Source organism: Gallus gallus, chromosome 3 (assembly GCF_016699485.2).
Source record: "Gallus gallus isolate bGalGal1 chromosome 3, bGalGal1.mat.broiler.GRCg7b, whole genome shotgun sequence".
Classification (NCBI taxonomy): Eukaryota; Metazoa; Chordata; class Aves; order Galliformes; family Phasianidae; genus Gallus; species Gallus gallus.
Window position 1 is genome coordinate 67156982 of NC_052534.1, and position 17363 is coordinate 67174344.

The following is a 17363-nucleotide window of genomic DNA, read 5'->3' on the forward strand; positions in this document are numbered from 1 at the left end:
ATCCGCTGGCGGCGGCGTGGGCGCGCGTTGCCGGGCAGTCAGCTGGCCGCGGGGCGATAAGAGGGCGGGCGGCGGAGGGCGGCCGCGTTAGGGAGCTTGGTCGCGTCCTGCCGGTCATCGGAGGGGGAGGGAGGAAGGCGTCCGCTCCGCTATGGCTGAGACGATCGCGGACACCCGGCGGCTGATCAGCAAGCCGCAGAACCTGAACGACGCCTACGGGCCTCCCAGCAACTTCCTAGAGATCGACGTGGGCAACCCGCAGACCGTGGGAGTGGGCCGCGGCCGCTTCACCACCTACGAGATCCGCGTCAAGGTGAGGGCGCAGCCCGGCCCTCCCGGGGCCCTGGCGCCTCGCACGGCAGCGTGAGGCCGAAGCGGGACGCCCTGCGGCCCGAGGCTGCTTTCTGGGCTCGGCCGGGCTGGTGGCGGCCGCCGGGGCCCGGGCCGAGGGCCCAGGGGCGGTGGGCTCCTCCCTCGGCGGGACGGGAGGCCCCGCCGCTGGACTGGGGGCTGATAAAGCGGCGGCTGCTCCCGCAGCACGGCCCTCTCGAGATAACCGGGAACGAGCGTTGCGAGGTGCGCTGCTGCTGGGCTGAAATACTGCTCTAGGACGTGCTATTGTGTGACTTGTAATGTCACCAGAAGAGGGTGAGCTATCAGCTGAGGGGGTGTAATGTGGGTGGGTCTACCTGGAGAAAGGAGTTCACGTTCAGGATTCCAGTGCTCTCAACATGCTATAGAGAGTGTGTAAACAAGCCTAGTAGGCAGGCTAGGTTAAATCTACCTTTCTCCTTGAGTATATGAGAGAAGGGAGGAAAAGCTGTGTGCAGTTACTTCTGTGCTCCCCATTCCTGATGTTTGTTTTTGTAAACAGGATGTTGGAGGAGTGGATGGAAAAACACAGTATATGCAGGACACTCATTGCCTGTGGCTAGCAGGGACCTGAGGCGGGATGCTCTTGCAGTCTATACTGCTGGGAATAAGTTGGGTTGGGAAAGACAGCCTCCTGCAATTTGACCTTTCTCTGTAGTTTGTGATTGAGTCCTGTAGCTGTTGTCATTGAAGCTGCTCAATAACAACTGCCTGCAGTAGAGACCTCACTGATCTCTTGCACGTGCACTCAGGCTCTGCAGTATAAGTTCTGCTTTTAGTGATTACCACGAAGTGTACGTGCCTTCTTGGCATAGGAGGCTTAAGCTGACATCTGCCTTCTTGGCCATTAAAAGTCTTCAGATGAAACTAAAACCCTGTATCTTCAGGTACTAAAGGTCTGTGTTTTCAGCCTAGCGTAATTTTGCTTAGGAATGCAAAATCAACTGAGATCTAAAGCTACTAGAGAGGATGCTGCTTTAATTTTAGTGCTGCTAAATTGTCGTGCTCTAGTAGGTATTATAAAACTTCAGGATTCACCTGTATGGCAGGAAGAATAAGCTGAAATGGAACTGTAGCTTAAGTTTGGCCTCTGTGTGAGGACAAATTGGAACTAGCTGCCTTATGTTACGTTATGCTGTCATTATCAGGAGCTCAGCCACTCTCTTAGCAGAAAGCAGAATATAATGCAAAAGAACAGTCATAGCCTTGGTATGTCCTTGAGAATTACATGGAGTTGCCTGGGATTAAAAAATAAAAATCCAACTGAACTCCTTCAGGTTAAAGGAAAACAGAAGGCCAGGTTTCTGGGTTGCAGATGGGTTAAAGTAGCCTATTTAGGGTGGAATATCCTGAATTGCTGTTGTAGCGATGAGCTAGAAGTGACCTTAACAAATGTCCTCTGTAATGATACAGTGACCTTCTGTTTTTCCTACTAATCCAGTTACTGTGTAAACACTTCTTCCTTCACCTCCCTTGTATGCATCTGCATGCGTATGCATACAAAACTATCTCTTGTAGTACGTGATTAGTGATTATTCCCTTTCCAGTTGTGTGTTATTGTACACATTGTGTCCTTGATGTGTATCCTGATAGGTATCATGGACTGTAAAGGTGAGTTTTATGCTTCTGTATGCTGAAGAGCTACAGAGCAGGTACTGCAAGTCATGCAGAATGATGTTTGCTGTCTAAACTTGTGTCCATCAATTTTTTTTCTCAGATGGACACAAACTATATTGCTAATATGAAAATTTCAGCATGAAAGTAGTTTGAACTTGAATTACTCCAGTATTGCATTTCTAAAAGGTAGATCTTGTACTATAGTCTGCTTGTTGAGCATTACAGACAGGGGCCACTAACTAGTCTCTGTGGTTTGGCATCTAGTTGTGGTCACAGAAAATAGTAGCTGATGTTCCTAGCTTCCCCCAGCGGTGCTAGTTGTGTCAGCAGAACAAACCTGAGAAGATGAATTGACTTACCTGTGTTGTATCGGGAAGGCTTTGTTTTAGACTGTCACCAACACTAACATGTGAAGTGGTGCAGAAATGAATGACTAAACACCTAGAAAATTCTGGTAGAAGCTATTGGACAGCTTTATCATGTGCAGATATCATGCAAAGGCAGAAACATTGTCACAGAAGATGCTGAGAGCCACTTTTGTGTAGAAGCAATTAGTCTTGTGTCATTGTTATATGGTGCCTTCAAACCTGGTTTGAGGGCAATTCTATCTTTATTGCTTTGTCTGGATCTCAAACTGTAACTTTTAGGAAGACTGAGCTTGCTAGTGAACTTTTGAACTGATGTCTGATAATTAATGTTTGCTAAAGGTACTTACGTGAAGCATTGCAGATTTTTGCCATCACCTGTATTGGAAAGCTTTCTGCTAGAATTGCAGCTGAAGCATATCTGCTGTTTGGAAGGCAGCACGTGGATCGACTTCATGTTTTCTCATTTCACTGTAGTCTTCAGCTTCTGGTGGATATCAGGCTTGAAAAGCTGAACAGGGAACCCAAATGTGCTTACGCTGCTTAGCAATATACTACTGGAAAAGCTTTTTGAATAGCTTTTTGTAGCTTACCTCTCTGTGCAGGTTACTGTTGTGGTAAATGTGTTATGTGGACAGGCAGTTAAACTTTCCTGTGTGTACTGCAAGTGCAAGTTTTATGTAGTGGTTCCAAAGCAGCAGCTTGACAAGTGATCAGTTACGTGTAGGGTTTTTGTTTTCTTAGCATTTAAAGAGATGCTCACATAGATATTGAAAGCTTTCAGTAAAAGCTGCTGGGTGGAATTGGCCAAAGTATTGTCGTCTTGACCCTGTGCTTGCATTAAGTGACATTCTTTTCTCAGCGAACTGGATTAGGTGATGATGGAAAGCTTTTCACTGCAGCAACCAGTAAGGCACACAATGTGGCAATATGGAACTACACTACTGGAGCAGCATCATGACAATAAAATCAGATATCTTGTTAAGTATTGGTAAATGATGGAAAACACCATCTTGTCACTTAAGTGCATTACTAAAATAGCAAATTTGAGTGGGTAATGTTCTTGACAGGGTACTTGAGAATTTGCTTTCTGTCAGCAGCAGCATTAGGCAGTGAGTTTATACTATTCTGAGGTATCCTTTGTGTGCAGGCTTAGGGTAAGCTAAAAAGGAGAATAATGTGGTTAGGGCATGAAGCTCCAAATATGTTTTCTAGGTAAGTACAACTTGGTAAATTAGTCATCTAAAGGAGTCTAGATGACTTAGCCCTTGTGCAATGATTAAAACTGATAAAAGCAACAAGATTGCCTGTTAAGCCAAACAGCAAGCTAGTTTATTGCCCTTGCCCCTTAAGGAGAAATGTGATTTAACAGTTAAGTTCTAAGTGGAAATATACTTGCATGCCATGTGCAGTTTCTCAGGAGTCTTTACTGGCTTTTCAATTGAATCCTATTTGTGGGGAAGAGCACCTTCTCTCAGAGGGCAAAAGCTATCCCTAGACATATTTTTTTTGTTTATTGTACCTTTTCAGGCTTATACATGTCAGCATGCTTCACCAAAGCATAAGTTACTACTTATGGACTGTAAGCTAGAACTTTTTCTGAGTTCCATGAAACAAATCTAGAACAAATGACGTATTACCCCCTTAGAGCATATCTTCAGTCTAATCCAGTTCCGGGTATTACCTGACTTATACTGCAATTGGGAGCAGTGGTATTCCTGGTAAGTGGGTCAGCAGGAGCATCCATGCTCAAGTGGGTTCTGTACAGCAACCTCAGTAGCTAAATCCTTTAAGGAGACAAGATTTAAGCTTTACAAGCTGACTTTGATCTCGGCAATTGTTTACACTTCAGAATCACACTTCCGTGATGAAAGCAGTGCCACAGGAGGTGAGGACAACAAAGTATACAAATACACAGGGACTTAATGCATATTTTTTCCAAATATATTAACACAATTCCTTGTAGAAAAATAACATGTGGCTGCTTTGCTCCCAGATATGCATTACTTGACTGGAATGACATGCATTACTTAACTGGAACTAATTCTCCATAAGGCAGTGGTCACCTTTTCTATATATTTTGCACAAAGGCATCTGTGGGCCTGTCGAAATACGATGGCTGCTCCAAAGGTTATGCCTTCCATTTTATTGTGTTGGCCCACGATATCAAAGGTGGATGTTGAGGGTATGGCAATAGAGGTTGAACATTCCTGTCAGTGTTCTGCTAAATTTTGTTGGTGTGTGGCAGCAGAGGGGCAATTTGACAATGGTGTCTGATGTGGAAGCATTTATGAAGCAAAGGTGTGTCATTGAGTTCCTCTGTGCAGAAAAACTGGTGCCCTTGACATTCATTGACACTTACTGAACATTGATGGAGACCAAACAGTGAATGTGAGCACAGTGAGGGGGTGAGTGGTACTTTTCAACAGTGATGGCAGCAGTGTGAAAGACAAGCCATATTCCAACATGACCATGCACAGCTGTTGCACCATAAAACGACGAGTCTTGATCAGCACATTTGTGTGAATCAGCAGATTACAATCAGGGAACTGTGTAAGGAGCTGAATACTGGCTTCAGTGTGTTGGAAGTGATGGTGGTGATGTTGGAATATCAAAAAGTTTGTGCCAGGTGGGTCCCACAAATGCTCACACGGTAAGAGAAAGAACACGCTGCAGGTTTGCCAGGATCTACTGAACCAATACAAAGCCAAAGGTGACAGTTCCCTGGAGTGCAACATTGTGAGAAACAAGATATGGTATTACCACTATGAGCTGGAGTCGAGACAGCAGCTCTTAGAGTGACAGTGTGCAAATTGTCTGACCAAATAACTGGTTGAAGACACCGCCCTCATTGGATGAAGTGATGTGCACTGTCTTTTGGCTGGACTGACCCACCGCACCCACTGTATAGTCCAGATTTGGTGTCTTCTGACTTCCATGTGTTCAGGCTGATGACAGATGGACTGTGTAGAGAAATTTTCCTAGCAATGATGCCATTATATCCAGCTGTGAAACAGTGGATCACATCCACTACTGCAGATTTTGGGAGTGGGATGCAGGCTTTGTACATTGCTTGTGAAAATACATAGATAATGGTGATTGTTGACATCATGTTTTGTAGCTGAGAATATTCTCTATCAAATAGAGTTATTGTGCTCTTTTTATCTGTTGTAGTTTCCATAGCTTTACTGTCAGAATGTCATACACACTTGACTTTGTAGACCAAATGTGGGGAAGGAAATGAATACAGGCTGTGAAGTGCATGTGGTGTTAAGAATAGTATTGGTCTCAAAGGATTGGGGAAGTAAATCAAAGTACTGCTATACTTCAGTTTCTTTTGAAATTTTTTTTGTCGTCTTAAACCTATGTGGGGTTTTTTGTTCATTGGGATACTATATTTGTATTCCAGAGTACTGGTAGTAGTCTGAGTTGAGTAGTTGCATTATCAAATCAATTCAGAATGATTAATGAACAGAAAGCATGTGTCTCATATATGGTACTCTTGAGCTGGCAAATGTGTTTTTGATGTGTTTTGTACCTGAGCCATAGCAAATTTCCAGTCCTTGAGTTCAGCGGGGGTTAAAGTTGTAGACCTCTCCTGCCAAGGGAAGAAGAGAGTCTGTTGGTACTCATAATTCACTTTAGTGTCATTCAGCTTTATGGCCTGTGAAGCTTGTGGTGGGGTAATGACTAAACACTGACTCAGTGTGGATATGTTTAGGGATGCATAGTCAGCATGAATTCTCCATGCCACTGCAAATTTTGTATCGCATTGCAAGACTTCTTTAATGCTAGCTAATTACTCTTTCAATATACTGTTCTAGATACTGATACTAATTGTGAACGTTTTTAGACTTCAAAGAATAAAAATGCAGCGATTCAGGTAACTTTGTTCTGTAGCCCAGGTACTACGCATTTACAAACATTAACAGTTCTCTTGATCGATGATTCAGAGCATTAGCTGAAAAACTAAGAAATCCCCAGAATACTAAGGAGACCAAGAATGGGCATGTTTTCAACAAAATTCTGAAGCAAGAAAAGTGGATTTACAGATCTATTCCATGCATTTGCTCTGAGCAGCTGATTTTTTAATTTAAACTAAACTCAGGGACCTAGTCCAAAGGTACTGGACTAGCTTGATGTTGATGTCTGTTACTGTGTAAATAAAATAACCAAGTCTTTGAATAGCACTTATTAGTATATTAGTTTAACTAGTGACTTAGACACTTTTTCTTTCTGCTCATACAATGCAGGCCTTGATTGTCATGTATTGAGTGCACTCTAATACAGTGCTGAACAGACCAAATCAAACAGAACAGTGTCTAATCTTTGTAGGACAGATGGCTGTGATCCAGGTAGGCATGTGATGCCAGAGTTTTTTTTTATGCATCTTTATTTTTAGCTGGCTTGCAAAAAAAAAAAAAGTCAACTTCAGAACAGTAAGTGGTCTTCTGTTTTTCATCTGGTGAAATAAATAGCACAGTATAAATTGTGGCTTTGAACTGTAAAGGAAATGTGTTGTATTTTTTTTTTCCCCCTTGGTATTGCAATTGCTCTACTGAAGACCGTTTCAGTAAGTACAAGGCCATGTTAGGTTACTGTTGCAACTTTTTGATGTGAGGATGGAGAAGCCCTCTTCTTGGTTAAGTCAGGAGGGGGGCAACAAAACTGTTACCTTGAACTTATGGAAGGTGGACTTTGAACTGTTGGAGATGCTGGTAAGGTCCCTTGGGATTCAGCCCTGAAGGCTGGTCATTCCTCAAGAAGTCTTACAGGTGCAGGAGCAGGCTATCCCCAGTGTGACAAGATGAGCCAGTGTGGAAGAAGGCTGGCATGGATTAACAGGAAGCTTTTCCTGAGGCTCCAGGAGAAAGAGAATATACCTCGTGTGGAAGAAGGGACAGGCAACTCAGGAAGAGTACAAAGAGGTTGTTAGGACATACGGGGAGAAAATTAGAAAGCCCAGCTTGAACTCAACTTGGATATTGGGGTAAAAGAGAATAAAAAACTTTTTTACAAATAAATTAACAATAAGGGAAGGGCTAAGGAGACTGTACTTTACTGGATATGGTGAACATGACCACTGAGGATAAGAAAAAGGCTGGGATTCTCAACTCCTTTATATCTATAGAAGTCAGACCAATTATCTTCACGGTACTCTACCCCCTGACCTGGAAGTCTGGGATGGGGAACAGGATAAACCCCCAAGATTCAGGCTGCTTTCCATCATCTGTCAGTGTTCCTCATCAGCCGGAGAGGTCCCAGAGGATTCAAGCCTTGTTGGCATGACTCCCACCTACAAGAAGGGTCATAAGGAGGATCTGGGGAACTACAGGCCTATCAGCCTGACCTTGATACCAGGAAAGGTTATGAAGCAGATCATCTTGAGTGCAATCATGTGGCATGTGTGGGACAGCTGGGGGATCAGTCCCAGCTTGCTTGACCAACCTGATCTCCTTTTATGTCAGTTGACCTGCCTGGTGGATGAGGGAAAGGCTGTTGAAGTAGTCTGTCTAGACTTCAGCAAAGCCTTTGACATGTTTCCCATAGTATTCTACTGGAGAAGCTGGCAGCCCATGGCTTAGGTGGGTACACAATTTGAGTAAAGAATTGGCTGGATGGCCAGGCTCAGAGAGTGGTGGTGGATGGGGTTAAATCCAGCTGGCAGCCAGACACAAGTGGTATTACCCAGTGGTCAGTATTGGAGCCTAAGCTTTTCAATACCTTCATTAATGACCTGGATGAGTGCATTGAGTGCACCCTTATTAAGTTTTCAGGTGACACCAGGTTGGAAAGAAGTCTTAATCTACCTGGGGGTACGAAGGTCCTTTAGAGTGATCTGGACAGGCTGGATAGCTTGGCTGAGGCCAATGATATGAGGTTCAACAAGACCAAGTGCTGGGTCCTGCACTTTGGTCACAACAACCACAGGCAATGCTGCAGGCTTTGGGCAGAGTGGCTGGAAGACTGTGGAAGAAATGGACCTGGGGGTGTTGGTCAGTGCCTGGCTAAACATGAGCCAGCAGTGTGTCCCTGTGGGCAAGAATGCCAATGGCATCCTGGCTTATGTCAGAAATAGTGTTGCCAGCAGGAGTAGGGAAGTAATAATCCTTCTGTAATCAGCTCTGAGGCCACACGCTGAGTACTGTGCCCAGTTTTGAGCCTCTCACTAAAAGAAAGACATTAAGGCCACAGAGGGGAGATTCAGGTTGAATGTCAGCAAAAACTTCTCTGAAAGAGCAGTTGGGCACTGGAACGAGCTGCCCAGGGAGGTGATGGAGTCACCGTCCCTGGAGGCGTTCAAGACACATTTAGATGTTGTACTGAAGGGCATGGTTTTAGTGGGAAATATTTGTGATAGGTGGATGGTTGGACTGGATGATCTTGGAGGTCTTTTTCCAACCTTGGTGATTCAATGATTCTGGTACCTAGATTTACTAATTCTTTGCCTGAATGTGTTCTCTTTAAAATGAGCCCGTTTTTAGTCTTGGCTGCTGGGGATACAACATGAAGCATCATGAAGCCATCTGTGTTTTCTAGTCTAACCTTAAGGTTTATCCTGCTTTGAGCCTGTTAACCTTGACAGCCTAGTTTAGTTGCTGAGGATATTGGTGAACTTTGCTAGGTAATGACAACTTGTTTGGCAAAAAAAAACCCAAACAAATAAAACTTCAAAGACATGTATGCTAATTATCATAGAGCAGCTCTGGGATGAAGACAGTTGTCAAAAGTTAACTTTTATCTGTGGTTGAGACTGATAATGTTCGTGGTTACTTCACTATTAGAATCCTACTGCTTTAGTCTTCAAGATGGAGACTATTACAGCTTTGTGTCTCAGTACTGTAGAATGGGAAGATCTGCAGAGATTGATATAGTCAGCATTGTTTTTAAATCCAGGCTTATAGATATTGTCAGATTTGTTTCAGTGTTTTACTAACTTTTTGGTGTGTAAGATACCTACAGTAGGCCTGGATGCCAAGTGGACGTAAAGGAAAGTTGTAGAATTTGGCTTTGATCAGATGACTGATTTTTTTTTAGAAAGCATCTATGAAAATAAGTCTTAATATATTCACTTCTGCTGCAGGGAAAGAGGCTTGCATTTGGTCAAGTACACAGCAAAAAGTTTAAACCTGTGGTGACCTGATGTTTAGAGCCTGCTTGCTTTTATACTTGCTTTTTATAATTGTAGGAAGTGGACAGGTTGCTGCTTATGTCCAGTCTGGAAGGAAACAAACCACTGACAAGGTGTCTGCAATAATGGTGGGCTGCTGGGGCTGTTGTTTTGTAATAAAGAATGGTAGGCTCTCACATTAAGAAAACTGTAATACTTTTTCTCCACCCTGAATGCTACTTGCTGTAATACCCTGGAGCTGCCATTGGCTGCCTGTAAACGTAGCTGGCAGTGTAGCTTCTTGACAAAGATTGCAGTTAGTATGGTGAGATGGTAAGAAGCTTGAATTTAGCTTCTGAGAGTCAAGGCCGCAAACTTCTATCACAAGTGAGCTGAGTGCTTTCTTTCATTCTATTTTAATGGAAATAGAGTAGTATCAAGGCTACCACAACCTACTTGAAAAGACAGCATCAAAGTAGGTGCTATGGCAACAGTGTGGCTTTATTCTCAGTTTAAGAGCAGGAGACATGAGCAATGCCATGCTGCTGATCAGTGCAATATTGGCATATGAGAAAATGAATCAAATCTGCCTCAAGCTGCCCTTGTTAACTATAGTTGTGGAGTTCCAGCAGTCATAGAAGTGGGCTGGGCTGTGGTGATGTGCTGAGTCAGTCTTGTGGAGTGTCAGTATGCTCTTTGAAGGAGCCCAAATGCTATTTAGTTGAATTTATACTTGACAATAAATTCGTAGGGACGAGTCTGGCTATTTGTGAGGCTATTTACTGACTGGGTGAGTTAATTTAATCTGGATTTATTATCAACTACTCTCCTCAAATCATTTAGTAAATTTAGTAGATACAGTAGAGTAGTTGATAATGCTAAAGCACCTCCGTTGTCTTCCTGGATTTAAATTAACTTCTATACCAGAATGGCTACATTGCAGTACTGCTGCATATGAAGTTGAAGCATAGTGTTGGCTTGTACTCATTTACTTGCACTCTGCATGTGCAAGTCTCTTCAGTTGCATCTGTACACCATTTTAAAAACTTCTAACTGGGTATATTATGGGAATTAACCACAGTAGCAACTAGAAGACTATTCCATGGTCATCCAAGCTGCAGTCTCAGAATTGTCATTTGCTTCTGAAGTGACTCTCCTGAGCTTGGAATTAGACTTTGTAGTTTGGATCTCATAAAGATAGCTGAAACAGTTTCTCTGCACATGCAGATTTTGCCCTAAAATGTATTAGTAGGCAGCTGCAGCTTTCTGCTGTCAGTTTGTTAAACACCAGTCAGATGACTTGATTGTGGAAACTCGCTTGGCATCTGAGTGGAGGAATGCAAGAGTGACTTAAGATTTGGTTGTTATCTTTAGATTTTTAACAAAGTAGTTTAACTTGGCAGCAGTTCTGACAGTGCTTATTCTACTGGTCATGGAGTAACGATTTATCTGCAGTTCTGATAAGTGACTAGCTTGTGTAGTGTATTTGATGGCGCCCAATCAGATTAATAACTTGCATCCAAGCTACTAAAGAGACTGGAAAATTGTGAAAAATGTTTCTGATAAAAGTGAGACAGTTATGCTGTGGAAGAAACAATTGTTACAGTAACTATGCTGGATGAGCTATGATGAGCTTTGATCCAAAGGCTGTGCCAAACTCTGTCATGAGTTTCATGACAGACTCTGCAGATCAGCAGGCTAAAAAATTGAGGAGGTGTTTATAAAAATGAAATTAGCCTGACTTGAAGTTTTGTACGTTATTCTCATCCCCATTCTAGCAGGCAAGCAGAGCTAATACAATGTTCTGAATAGCCACTGGCTCATTGGTGGCTAAACAAAGAACTGTAAAGCTGAGCATAACTTTGTAATACACTGTATGGCTCTGGTGCTGACCTTCTGTTAGGAATTGAAATTTCTGTTGATGTTCTTAGAGTTGTCTTCTACAAAACTCTGGCTCAATGGTTGCCTATGCTTCAGCAACTGACTGGTTTATGTAATTAAGACCATCTCTCCATGGTGGGTGGAAGCATGCAGAAACCCCTTCTTACTGAAGGAAGAAGTGGTCTTCTCAAATAGGGTAACAATCCTGCAATGGGGAAGGAAGGTACTTCAGGTGTGAATATACCCTGAGTTAAAAATAGGTGCTTAAGATGTAAGTAGGCTAAGCAGTGCAGAAGAGAACTCTCAAATTGCTTTTTTACATGGATCCTTTCTACCAGCTGCATAACTGAAGAACAGTAAAATTTCTGGAGGTAGGAGAATTGCTGCAGTTTAGACTTCAAGAAACATGATATTTAGAAGATGATCTCAGTAGTTCTGAGATCATATTCTGATTGAAGAGCAGTGGATGCACTTTTTCCTTTAGCGTGTAGTTTCAAGTTGTGGCTTGTAAGCCGCTTCATATAATGCTAATGTTTTAGCATATACCTTCGAACGTTTCAGTGATGATCAAAACTGGGGAAGCTTATTCAACTAGGAGGGAAAGTGAGCCCTATAACTGTTCCTTTCTCCAACCTGCTAGCTTGACTAGCGTGTTAAAAGGTGAGAAGGGAATGCAGGAGGTAAAATGAGCTTAATTGGCCCTTCTATCCCCACATTGTACCTTAAAGCCTGATATGTTGTTCAGAGATTTAACTTTTTTAGACCTATCTTTTCATGCCTATAAGCTTGAAAAGAGTTCCTGAAGACCTGGGAACTTGTGTTTATCTGCTATTATTCAGTTGTAATCCTTATTGTAAGTAATTTGATAGGAGAATGGGATATTTTCTGCAGATAAGAGCCTAGATGTTAAATATTATAAAGGACTTTCTGTCCAAGACACTAACAAAGAGTTGATGTTGTAATGTGTGAGGCTGAACTTGGTTAAAAAGCCAGTATCTGAAATTGGAGAAAAATAATCCACTGCTTCACTTCTGGGAATCTCCTTCATGCACCCTTGGAGACCTGGATACATTCACTCTTGAGTAGAGTATTCTTACTGGGGTGAGTGTTTATAAAGCCTGACTTCTGACATGATAAAATTGCACTTAGGACTATTATTAGCTGTCAGTACAATGAACAATAGTTGCTTGGGAATGAGATCCTAAATACTTTTAAACATTCAGCCATATGAGATTTCATAACAAATACTGTTTTGTACTTCATCTGTGAATTGTGGATTGAATAGCATCATGTGAAAGTACCCAACTAACTTCTCAATTACTTTTGAACTGTCACAGCCAAAGGCTTATTATTGACAGGCCATAGTACAATGGCCTGTAGTCATAGGCCTGCCCAGTGTGAAAAAGTAGTTTGGTAGTTAAGCCTACCATGAATAGCCAAAAATGTCACTTGATAGCTAAGTGTGACAGCCTACAAATGACATTGTTCAGAGATATCCACTCAAACTGGGACCAAAAACTGAGTGGGATGTTTGATCCATCCCACTTTAAGTTACTAGCTAAGAGTAACTCCTGTGCTTCTCCCAGCAGAAGAAAACTTTGTATAATCAGAGTACTCCATGATAGCTTCCTTTCTAGATGTATGAGACAAAGTTGGTGAATATGCCATCTGCCAGCAATCTTCACTGTTACTGCTGGTTATGCATGGCATTTATGGACTCTTGGTCTTGCTTATAGCAGATCGTTACTCCTACACGAGCTTTTATGTAACACTGATAGTTTGCCATCACTATTTGAAGTGTAAATGTTGTTAAGATCTTGGAACTTTCTGGGAACGTCATTAGCAGAGTGTTCCTCATGTCTGCTCTTTAGGTATAGTTTTGATAACAGTGGGATAAATGTGCATCCCAGGAGCGAACAGGATTAATATACACACATTATACAAGGTGGCGTGCAGCATTATAGCCTGACTTGCATTTGATGTTTCTCACGGACATCACTATTGAGAGCTGACATGTCTAGGAGTTCTGCCTCATGAAGTGCTGCTTGGTTTAACTTTGAGATCTGGTGGTTTTGCTACACTGAATGTTGTGTTGCATCTCAACCTTGTAGGCTTCCCTAGAGCTATCCAAACTAGACAGCTTGTGCTGACAGATCTTCAGCTTCATCTGTCCTGAATGGATCTGATGAAGACTGTAGGACTTGCTTGCTTTGCTTTTAAAGATATTGGAGACCTTGTTGCCTCAGGTATCAGAAAAGCATAGGAAACTTGGCTAATTCAGTATGCTGGCACCTGAAACTCTACCTTGAGCACATTAAGAAGAGCCTGAGTGGATAAAGAAGGCTTTTTTTATTCTGACTACCTCTCTTCAGTGTACATATATTGACACTGGGAATTTAGCTTTTGAGAAAGTAAGGCTAGCAGATACCTGTGCAACCTTAGAAACGTCGCAAGTGATGAGCAAATCTACTCCTAGGCAGTATGACAAAATGGCAGTTAACAGAATGCTGTACATATCAAAGGCCCACAGTTGAGCACTTTGAGATATAGCTTAGTCATACAGCATACAAAGAGCTTTATCGGCATTTCTGTATGGAGTGTTTCTCAATACTGTTGTGTTGTTGCTAAAGCAGCGCTAGCCTTTAAGATGATTTTTGTTGCTTTTATGCATCGAAGCTTCATACTCATCTAATTGGGCTGTATTTCATTTCCAGACCAATCTCCCTATCTTCAAATTGAAAGAATCTACAGTCAGAAGAAGATACAGTGACTTTGAATGGCTAAGGAATGAACTAGAAAGAGAAAGCAAGGTGGGTAAACTTAAAGATGAACTAAGTCTTCATGTACATATAGGGAGAACTGACAATGAGATGTTATCTGTATCTTATGAGGCATAGATGCATCATAAAGCTGATGCTGCAGTTGAAAAATTCCAGAGCAAAAAGTATATTATTTGAGGCTTGCTGAAAGACTAACACAGTGCTATTAGGCTGTTTAATGGCACTGAATTAGAGCTGATCAACTTAAATTCAGTTTATCGGTATGGGCAATTACTGTTCTTCTCTAGTCTTGTTTTCTTTCACTAGAGATCTGAATGATGAGTTGGGTCCTCTAAGAGGAAGACATGGCACAGGAGTTGTATAAACTTGCTCACAGGCTGCACTTAGGACACATTTCTAAATGTTTCAGGTCGTGGTACCACCTTTACCAGGAAAAGCTCTTCTTCGTCAGCTCCCCTTCCGAGGAGATGATGGCATATTTGATGATTCCTTTATAGAGGAAAGGAAGCAAGCTCTTGAGCAATTCATAAACAAGTAAGTATTGGGTCTAGATATGTGGAGACAAACTCAGAACTGAGCTGTGTAAAATAGAATTATAGCTGCTAATCTGTTTTGGTAGCTACACTAGGTTCAGTAATTAAGACTTGACCATAATCTCACAATAGGACACGTTCACATTGCTCATCCAGTGTTAGATTTGGATATCTTGAAGCTTACCTGAACAGCTAAAATGAATATAGTGAATAAATTAGCTAGTGTTATAGCTAATTTATGCAAATTACTACTAAAATCATAGCATTCAAAATAGTTCTACTTTTTCACTTTGAAAAGGTATCCTGTACTAGGTGAACAATGAAACTTACAATAGGCTCGCAGTGGTTTACTTTAGTTGCAAATATGAGGTATTATCAGCTTGTGTAACTATGCATATTTTCTGTAATATTATGAGAATCTTTCTGAAGATGTAAAAAAAAAAGTGCTTGAGGTGTGTGTGTGTGTGTGTATATATATATATATATAGTTTGAAATAGACACTTTGAACTTTGTCACTGACTTGCTAACAGTGAGTAGATATATCAATAACAAAGACCTCTTTCTTACTCCACCACCTGACACTAGTAACTACTCAACACATAGTGATTTGAGGAGCTACTTTAATCTCTTACAGTGTAAGTCCAAATCGCAGAATGATTTGGGTTGGAAGAGACCATCTTGTTCGAACCTTCTTGCAGTGGGCAGGTATATATCCCATGGGATTGGACTGTCCAGGGCTTCAACCAACTTGGCTTTGAATGCTTTCAGAGATGGGGCATCCACAGCTTCTCTGGGCAGCCTCTTGCAGCTCTTCCCCAATCTGAGTTAGGAATTTCCACCTAACATCTAATCTAAATCTCCTCTCTTTTAGTTTAAAGCCATTACCTTTTGTCCTATCACTATTACAATATGTAAAAGGTTGGGTTTTTTTAATAAATTCTGTTTAAATACTGGAAGGCCACAATGACATTTCTCCAGAGCCTTATCTTCTCCAAGCTGAACAACGCCAGCTCCCTCAGCCTTTCTTCATAGAGGAGGTGTTATAGCTGGATAGGAGGGAATACTGTCATTACCTAGTTTGTCTGATCTCTAAAACCAGTGTTGTTCATACCATCTGGTTCTGAACCTTTTTCATCATAAAAGGTTTGAGCTTGTCCGTTCCACTAATATTTTAATCTTGTTCTGTAATAATGCTGTTTAATGGGAGCAGGAGATATCTTTCAGTTGAACAAGATCTTAATCTGGTCATATATAGCTGATTATAGTCAGTTCTTGTTGATCAGTTCAGGCCTGTGGCTTGGGGAGTCACAAGCAAATGACTAGTTTACTAGAAATTAAAACTTCCACAAGTGTGGATTTAAGTCTTCACGTAGTTGCTTGCTAGCTCAATTTGGAGGTATTTCTAATGTTTCTGAGCAGATAAAGTGCTTCCAACTGTTACTTCCTGTTTGAAGACAAGTGGAATGGATTTCTTGCATGTTCAGTTTTGCTTTTACAGTACATGAAGGCAGATGTGCTTGTGCTAAGGTAAAATGCCTTTTCTAAGGCTGTATGATACAGTTGTAACTGTGGAGTACAACTTTCACTCATACAGGTGTGGGACTGTCCAGTTGGGAAGAAATGTACATACTAGCACTGAGTTTATCAACATGCACGAGGAGAAGCAGCTGATAGTGAAACAGCTTAACTCAAATAGCTGAAGAACATCTCAAAGAAGAACATTTTCAGTATAGCTGATAGAAATGGAGTGATCAATTTGCTGATATCACTTTGAGTCTTACAGCCAGTGATGCACTGATCTTGTGACAGTATGAAACTTCTCAGTGAATTTTCTCTTCCTTGAAAGATAGAAGCAGGCTGTTAATGTAGTTATTGATGTAGTGGCAAACTTGAGTACATCTGGAAAAAGACTCTTCAGGCAGAACTCAGCTATTCTAATGGCTGATCAGCTCATCAGTCTATTCTAATGGTTGTATTTGCTTGAGTTGCCTATGCCAATTAAAGTTTTAAATCACGTAGCAGCTTTTAAGATTCTACAAAATATTCTGTGCTAGTGAACTTAGCCTAGAGTGGATCTCACATAATGTGGTTACATTACTGCATTCTCAAAGCTCATCTTTATTCAGTGCCTAAGATAACTGGTACTGCTGCATCCAGAGAAGGTCATAGTGCACCACTGCCAGTTCTTGATACTCAGGAATGTTTAGGTGACTGTTGTTGAGAAGTTTCAGGCAGCACTGAGCTTGTGTGAGTTTGCCCTAGTGGGCCAGCTTGCTTGCAAAGCCATTGATACTATTTACAGTGCCAGATGCAGGTGTAGCTGTGCTGCAGAAGCCTTTTCTGCTTGAACCTAACTTAAGGAGGCATGAAAACTTTGCAAGTGTGTCACCTTAGGGAAGAATACTGGGGGGGGGGGGGGGGGGGGGAACAGTACAAAGTGAGGTATTCATGTGAAACCAAGAGCTGGATATGAGATCAGATCTAATCTAGCAATTCAACCACTGATTTGTACCCTTTAGATGAGTGTGAAAGAATATATTGTTTTTCTTTTCCTGTATTTTTCTTTGAACTTCAAGGCAAACAGTTTAGTCAGATATGAGTAAGAAACCCTAACTAGCTACTCCAGGCTGTTCTATGTTTTGCTTTAGACCGCTGCCTATTTACTTGCACCTGTTAAGGTTGATAGGCTTTGACTATTCTCGA

General features: G+C 41.7%; 1 protein-coding gene across 1 annotated transcript in view; it reads left to right on the forward strand.

Moving 5' to 3' along the window:
• SNX3 (sorting nexin 3) overlaps positions 1-17363 on the forward strand; it is a 20851-nt gene continuing 3488 nt past the window's right edge. The window contains exons 1-3 of the mRNA NM_001006408.2: positions 1-313; positions 14061-14156; positions 14536-14660. Coding sequence (NP_001006408.1) covers positions 152-313; positions 14061-14156; positions 14536-14660 — 383 coding nt within the window. The 5' untranslated portion in view covers positions 1-151. The remainder of the gene's footprint in view (positions 314-14060; positions 14157-14535; positions 14661-17363) is intronic.